The 7,280-nt window shown below is 49.2% G+C and overlaps 2 protein-coding genes across 3 annotated transcripts in view; both read left to right on the top strand.

Moving 5' to 3' along the window:
- Window positions 1-7,280, top strand: part of LOC125429698 (zinc finger protein with KRAB and SCAN domains 7-like) — a 157,809-nt gene that overhangs the window by 35,066 nt on the left and 115,463 nt on the right. The gene's annotated exons all lie outside the window — the stretch shown is intronic.
- On the top strand, window positions 7-2,015 carry LOC125428836 (zinc finger protein 577-like). Of its 2 annotated transcripts, none has more exons than XM_048489528.1 (3): window positions 7-487; window positions 573-704; window positions 1,123-2,015. In XM_048489528.1, the coding sequence occupies exons 1-3, from the start codon at window positions 33-35 to the stop codon at window positions 1,283-1,285; spliced, it is 750 nt and encodes a 249-aa protein (XP_048345485.1). In that variant the 5' UTR covers window positions 7-32; the 3' UTR covers window positions 1,286-2,015. The 2 variants fall into 2 exon arrangements, 1 of the variants encoding a protein (XP_048345485.1); XR_007243874.1 differs by having other exon boundaries at window positions 464-487; window positions 573-678; window positions 764-1,207.

Raw genomic sequence — 7,280 nt, 5'->3', positions numbered from 1 at the left:
CACATACAAGCCAATATGAGATCCATTTGCAAATGCACAGTAGAAAGAAGACCCCTCAACGCTTGGAATGTAGCAAGACTTTTCTTTGCAGTGTAGAGCTGCAGAGGCATCAAAGAACACATCAAGTTGAGAAAACTTATAACTGCTCAAACTTTGGCAAGAGCTTTTTACAAAAATCATATCTTTTTCAACACCAAAGGACTCATTCAGGAGAGAAGCCAGTAATCTGCTTAAAAATGGGAATGACTTATAAAGGTAGAAGAAAGGGTAATATATGTATTCCAAAGCACAGTATACTGAGGGCACATGAATGCTTTTGGTGCAGAAGGTTCTTCAGCTGTAAATCAAAGCTTCTTATGCACCAAAAAATGCACACGAGGGAGAGACCTTTTGAATGTTCAGAGTGTGGAAAGAGATTCAGTTATAGAAGCATTCTTCAAAAGCATCAAATAATTCACACAGGAGAGAGACCTTTTGAGTGCTCAGAGTGTGGAAACAGATTCAGTTACAGTGGCAGTCTTAAAAAGCATCAAAGAACTCACACAAAGGAGAAACCTTTTAAATGCTTCGAGTGTGGAAAGGGATTCAGCCAGAGTGGCTATCTTCAACAGCATCAAAGAACTCACACAAAGGAGAGACCTTTTGAATGCTCAGAGTGTGGAAAGAGATTCAGTCAGAGTAGCCATGTTCAACAACATCAAAGAATTCACACAGGGGAGAGACCTTTTGAGTGCTCAGAGTGTGGAAACAGATTCAATGACAGAAGCACTCTTCGAAATCATCAAAGAACTCACACAAAGGAGAGACCTTTTGAATGCTCAGAGTGTGGAAAGGGATTCAGTCGGAGTTGGACACTTCAGCAGCATCAAAGAACTCACACAGGGGAGAGACCTTTTGAATGCTCAGAGTGTGGAAAGAGATTCAGTCAGAGAGGCAGTCTTCATAAGCATCACAGAACTCACAAAGGAGAGACCCTTTGAATGCTACGAGTGTGGAAATAGATTCAGTCAGAGTAGCCATGTTCAACAACATCAAAGAATTCACACAGGGGAGAGACCTTTTGGGTGCTCAGAGTGTGGAAACATATTCAGTGACAGAAGCACTCTTTGAAAGCATCAAAACACTCACACAAATGAGAGACCTTTTGAATGCTCAGAGTGCGGAAAGAGATCCAGTCAGAGTAGCCATCTTAAAAAGAGCTCACACAGAGGAGAGAATCAGACTTGAAAACCTCCCCACTTCAGCAAGTCAGATTTCATTTCTAATTCTGATCACTGAACTTTGAGACAGTAACTTCCTCTCTGTCTCTCTCATTGGAATTCTGTTGCACAGACTGCAATTCTCAGCTTTTTCCCTCACCTTGGAGCACTTAATATTGGCCTCCCTTGCACCATTTCCCCATTCTTCGTTTCATGTGCATGCATATGCTTCATCTTAAGGAATCAACTCTCACTTGCTTACTGGAGGTTCTTTACAGGTTTACTCCTTTGTATTCTATTTTGTATCCAATAAGAACATAAGAACAAGCCAGCTGGATCAGACCAGAGTCCATCTAGTCCAGCTCTCTGCTACTCGCAGTGGCCCACCAGGTGCCTTTGGGAGCTCACATGCAGGATGTGAAAGCAATGTCCTTCTGCGGCTGTTGCTCCCGAGCACCTGGTCTGTTAAGGCATTTGCAACCAGAATTACTGGTGCTCAGTCCCACCTGGATACCTCTCACTCCTCCTGCTGGCTTCTGGGAGGGAAAAGGCCCCCAACGCTGGCATAAAGACACATGCTAGGGAAGGCAGCTGGGCAAAGCTAGATGAGGAAGGTGAGTGAACCACGACACCCATTAATGGTTCAGGGCTACCCATATGGGTTCCTGCCTGTCGCAGACAGAAGTCATACTGGGCAAGTCAAGAGCCAGCATGGGATTATATACATACACGCATGTATATCATATGTATTTAATATTTTCATTTTCTTAAAGCACTTAATGTTTCTTTCTCGTGTGTCCCTATTACTGTTGCATTATCTATATATATAAAAATCTAACAGTTCGTTTTTCGTTTTTCTCCTGACAAGTGAACTCCCAAACTACTGGACCGATTGCTTTGAAATTTTCACACAACGTCGCACTCACGTGCGACCAGGTTTGCATACTGTTTCCACACATCCTGTTGTGTACATGTCACAACTGTGGCCGTTATTGTGAATCTGCCACAACTGTGACAGTTGGAACCACAGTTCTGTTCTGCAACAGCGCCATCTGCTGGCTGTCAAAGCAACAGTGTAAAGGTTTCAGTGGTGTTGATTCTCAGCACAGCCGCTTGGCCTTGACTGGATTCCAAGACTCTGGCGATGGGCCAGAGTCCGCAGCAACCACTCTGTTGGAGGCCTTATCTCACAGAGAGAGATGAGAATTCCGTTCCCATGAGAATGGGACTGGTGAAACTTGGAGGGGGATGGGACAGGGAAAGTTATAACCTGTGGTCCTGGCGGGAAACCCCATTCCTGTCACGTCGTGTACGTGAGCTTTCTAAGATGTCTGAATAACCGGTCTTTCAACCAATAAAGCCTTTTATTTCTGCTCTATGGAATTCCTTACATTGTGACAGGAAACAATCTTCACCTTCCTTCTAAATATCAGTGGACCCCTGGTGTTCCGGCATGCAGAGGTTGACTATTCCTGAAACTGTGGAAGGCACGGTAGCCCCCATAGAGGGTTCCGAGCCTTCCCTTCTTGATTTGGAGGAACCAGCGGGAGAACGGGTCTCGCTGGTAACTCTCTCCCGTCCTCGTTTCAACACGAGTCTTCCCTTACTTCGTTGTAAAGGATTCAATGGTGTTGATGGTGAAGTAACCTTGAGTGCATTCCACAGCCCGGGCGATGGGCCAGATGCATCGGCGGAGACTTTATCTTTGCGCGGGAGATGAAGACTCCGTTCCCATGGGAAGCAGGAAGGGGGGATGGGGTGAATGGTGTTATAACCTGTGCTTCTGGCGGGAAGTGCCATTCCTGCCACTGCGTGTACTTGAGCTTTCTAAGATAATGTAATAAATGGACTTTTTACTCCCAAAGCCTTTTATTTCGTCTATGGAGATTCACCCATTGTGGCGGAATCCCTGAATTCATCTATATATTCCTGTGCAGTGGACCTCTTGTGTCTTCGCGATGGAGAGGTTGAATGTTACTGCCGGAAGGTCGCGAGTAGCCCCAAAGAGGGCTCGACCTTTCCTTCTGGATCTGGAGGAACCGGCCTTGGGAGAAGCGGGCCTAAGCTGGTGGCTCTTTTCACGTCCTCTTATCAGCCGCGAGTCTTCCTTTACTCCGTTGGAGCGAGGGCGTGGCGAAGCGATATGAGGAACTTCCATGAGTCGTTTAGAGCTGTCTATGGATCGGCGCCTGTGGATGGATCTCTACCCGTTTAGGTGTGGATTACAAACCTCAGATGCAACCTGTCGCTTGGAGGAAGCCGGGCTTGACCACCTTTCATCGCGGCAGCCCAGGAGGTCATTGAGCGATTCCTGGACTTCAAATATTTTGTTGATGCTCCCAAGGAACCACCGTGGCACAGCACTGGGGCCCGTCAAAAGGACACGGGACTAAGCCTGGAATTGGGAGGGGTATCGTGCAGCTGTCGGACCCTAATCCGGGCCAGCGATGCGCACCAAAGTTACTTCGGGGAAGCCACCCGGTGGCTTCTGGCTGACTCTGATTGTCTCGATGTCTAAACTTCCAGGCGAGCGAAGAGTCGAAGAAACCTGCATTCGCGCGGACGGTTTCCTCTCCCATCGAGAAGGACTGGGAGGATGAAAATTAAGGGCGACTTCGCCTTGAATGCCCAAAAGCGGCATGGAACCGTGAGCGCCAGCTATGGGAGGAGGAGCGGGCACAGTTGCAGCAAAGGCGAAACCTGCAGAGGACCGGGGAACAACAGCATAAAGAAGTCCAGCTTCGAGTTGGACCGTGCCAAGGCAGCTCCAGCGACAATATACTTAAGAATCCTGTCAGTCCATGATAAAGTCCTGGAACATTCCAGACTGGATTTCGCCCGGCAACTGGCGTTCAGGCTCCTCTTGCCGCATAAAGTGAGCTCACTGAAGCCCTTATAGCGGGGACGAACTGGCTAAATTGGAGCGAAAAAAGCTGCTTTGCATCGCGCACCAGGATCGCCGATGACTGCCAAGGGAGAGGGATCTGTATTAGCGTTGGAGAGAACTAAGGGAGGCAGCAGACCAGGAAGCCCCAAGTTGGAGTCTATGCTGTTACTGATCATGCGGTGCCAGGGGCCGCGTGCCTGGAGTCCCTGCCACTTAAGCAGCACGCTCCAGCGGCATAGCGCCCAGTTCAAAGCGTTACAGCAGCTGTACCTGCCCAGCCTGCTCAACCCACGGCGCAGACCACCTCCCCAGCGAGCGCCAAGAGGAAACCGTCACGAGCGGAGTACTCTACCCGGCCCCGATACCAGCCACGTTTTGATGGGACCTTCAAGCTAGAGCTTTCCACTACTTCATCTTGCAACTCAATGCCCACTTGCCGGAAGACTATGATGATTGCTATATGCGGTCTGGCCCTTAGCGAAAAATCACGGGACATCGGCTCCAGTCCTGGATGGAGGGCAGCAACCCGACTTTGGTTACGTGACTCTTTCTTTGGATTTGCAGGATGAGGGACTCTGCGCCACCAGATGCCCAGCTGTTCATCAAGCCTTAAGAAGCTGGCAGCTTTCAAAGATCAGGCGCCGAGAAGTGAAGCTATCGCACCATCAAAACCATCCAGCAAGGCAACACACCGCCCGTTTGCAAAATTTGCCCGTGAATTTAGATGCGTGGCTTAGCTCGACTTCTCCCTGAGTGGCCTGAGCAGCGTAAAATCGCGAATACTTCTCTCGGATGCGCTGTGAACGGCCCTGCGATGAAAGCGGTGTTTTCAATTACGAGGTTCCTCGTACTATTGCTAGGTGGATCCAGTTGGGGGTCCCAAAGTGGCGTCTCGTTTGGAATCACGGCTTGCGTCAAGGAGGCATGCGCCCAAAACCACTACTGTGTCCACCAAAGTCAAAGCCGCAGCCACTCTACCGGAAACCACACTCTGAGCAGCCGTCGCGCCGGTACTGGAGTTGTGTCTTTACTCTTGCGGAGGCCAGGTCAATCTAGCCGTAACTGTCCCAAGAAACAAAAACCAGCAGCTCCAGCTCCGGCACTCCGTCTGCTGCCTGCGCCTTAAACCACCGCACGCCGGAGTGGGGCCGCCTCCCACAGGCTTTCGATTCTAAAAGCCCGGTTACCGAAGGCGACCCAGAGGAGGGAAGCAGCTGTTTGCCTTTCTTCAGCCCCCATAGACATGGGCCCGACTCCTAACCGCCCCGGTGAGTGAAGAGCAGCGGCTCCCAGTACTGTTCAAGCATTTCTGGCCAACCCGCTAAACACTCGCATTACAGCCCAGCCTCGACCGCTTGGTGGATTCGGCTGCTCCCCACTGCTTATCGATCTCGATTTGGGTGGCGCAGAAGAGCTAGGTCTGGACCGAATTCCCCTGGCTAAAGCCCATACCATTCTCACCCAAATGGACGGCCAGCCCCTCGAGGAGCGAAGGATCCGAGCCCAGTACAAAAGAAACACGGCGGTTCTCCTCTCGTTCGCGCCGACCATTAGGGAGAAAAGTGGATTTTATTATTTTGGCGCCGGTAATCAAACGCATCCATAGTTTTAAGGCATGCCTTGGTTATTTGTTACATGAACCAAAGTTCATTTGGAAAGAAACGGATCACAAATTCACTGACCCTCCCTGCGGTGAACCACATGAATTGGGGAGAAAACCCAGCGTCTCCTGACACACCCCCCCTCCTGGCTTCCTCAATTGATTTGCTCGATTCTATTGGCATCCACCTGCATATCGCCCAGTCTGGCCAGAGTTTTTCAGGAGCAGGAATGCGATCAGTTGCCCACCCACAGAGACACTGACTGTAAAATTGTCATACAACCAGGGGCACAACTACCCAAAGGTAGAATCGCATGAGTCCCAATGAGAGAAGAACCGTGCCTTCTTGGATTAAGAACCTTGCTTACTCGCGGGTTCATCACGGCCGGGCTACACCAAACACACACTGCAGCTGCTCCGTTTGTTTTGTCAAAAAGAAAGATGGAGTCTTCTGACTTTGCACAGATTATCGAAGTCTCAATGCGGTCTCCCTGTCAATAAATATCCTTTGCCTTTGATCAAGGACCTTTTAGATGCACTTTTCGGCAAAAGGGCGCATTTTAAATTGGACTTGAGAAGCTTACTGCAAGAGTCAGAATTGCTGAAGGCTATGAACACCTGACTGCGTTTAACACAAAGTTTGGACAGTTTGAATATTTAATAATGCCATTCAGTTAGAGTGGGGCCCCGGGCTTTTATGGCCCTTATCAGCGAAGTTCTCCATGATTTACTGTACAAAGGGTTGTTGTATACTTAGATGGCGTTTTAATTTACTCACAAACCATAGAAGAGCATGAAACATTGGTTAGAGGTATTGAAGCGGCTTGCTTGACAACTCTCTCTCTTTGCCAAACTCTCCAAATGCTGTTTTCATCAGACCTCCATTGACTATCTGGGTTACGGATCTAAGCCGAGGAAAGCAAAAATGGATCCTGCTAAAATTGGCCTTGATCCTCAATGGCCTGCCCCACCAACGCATAAAGAACTCCAGTCGTTTCTTGGTTTTGCTAATTTCTATAAAGTGACTTTATACCCCAGTGGCTGAACTGACTCTCCCTCACAGACCTCTTACGCACTAAGGGTAAAGATCCACTGTCGTAAGCCGGGGGCCCCTTTCCTGGTCTGAGGAATGTCAAACAGCCTTTCAACTATTAAAATCTGCGTTTACCACGAACCTATCCTAAAGCACCCTGACCCAGATCTCCGTTTGTGGTTCCGTGGATGCCTCCGGACAAAAGCACTTGGGGCAGCCCTGTTGCAGAAAATAAAGATGGTAGGCTGGTTCCGTGTGCTTATTTGTCTAAAAAAATTCTCTGGTGCGAACTCAACTGGACTGTAGGAGACAAAGAGACTGCGTGGTAAAGTGGCACTCTCCGCCAGAGCCACTGGCTGGAGGGCTAAGCACCCCTTTCAAGTTTAGTGGGATCATAAAACCTGGCAGCTCTTTCCACCCCCCCCTCAAGATGTCCGCCAAAACAACTTTGTTGGGCCGATTTCTTTTTTCGTTTCTCTTTTACAGTCCATTTTTCCCTGGAAAACCAACAAACTGGCTGGCCAGCTCTACGGCCTACCGGGGAGGGTGGAGCTGCCTTAC

This window comes from Sphaerodactylus townsendi, linkage group LG03, assembly GCF_021028975.2.
Source record: "Sphaerodactylus townsendi isolate TG3544 linkage group LG03, MPM_Stown_v2.3, whole genome shotgun sequence".
Classification (NCBI taxonomy): Eukaryota; Metazoa; Chordata; class Lepidosauria; order Squamata; family Sphaerodactylidae; genus Sphaerodactylus; species Sphaerodactylus townsendi.
Note: the sequence above shows the minus strand (reverse complement) of the source record. Positions and strands in the feature narration are given on the sequence as shown.

Excerpts from the sequence above, each read along its gene's own strand:
- LOC125428836 (XM_048489528.1), top strand. The coding sequence starts at position 33 with ATGCACAGTAGAAAGAAGACCCCTCAACGCTTGGAATGTAGCAAGACT. Across the intron at positions 488-572 it reads AGACCTTTTGAGTGCTCAGA|TGTGGAAAGGGATTCAGCCA; the intron begins GTGTGGAAACAG and ends AAATGCTTCGAG. Across the intron at positions 705-1,122 it reads ATGTTCAACAACATCAAAGA|ACTCACACAAATGAGAGACC; the intron begins ATTCACACAGGG and ends AAGCATCAAAAC.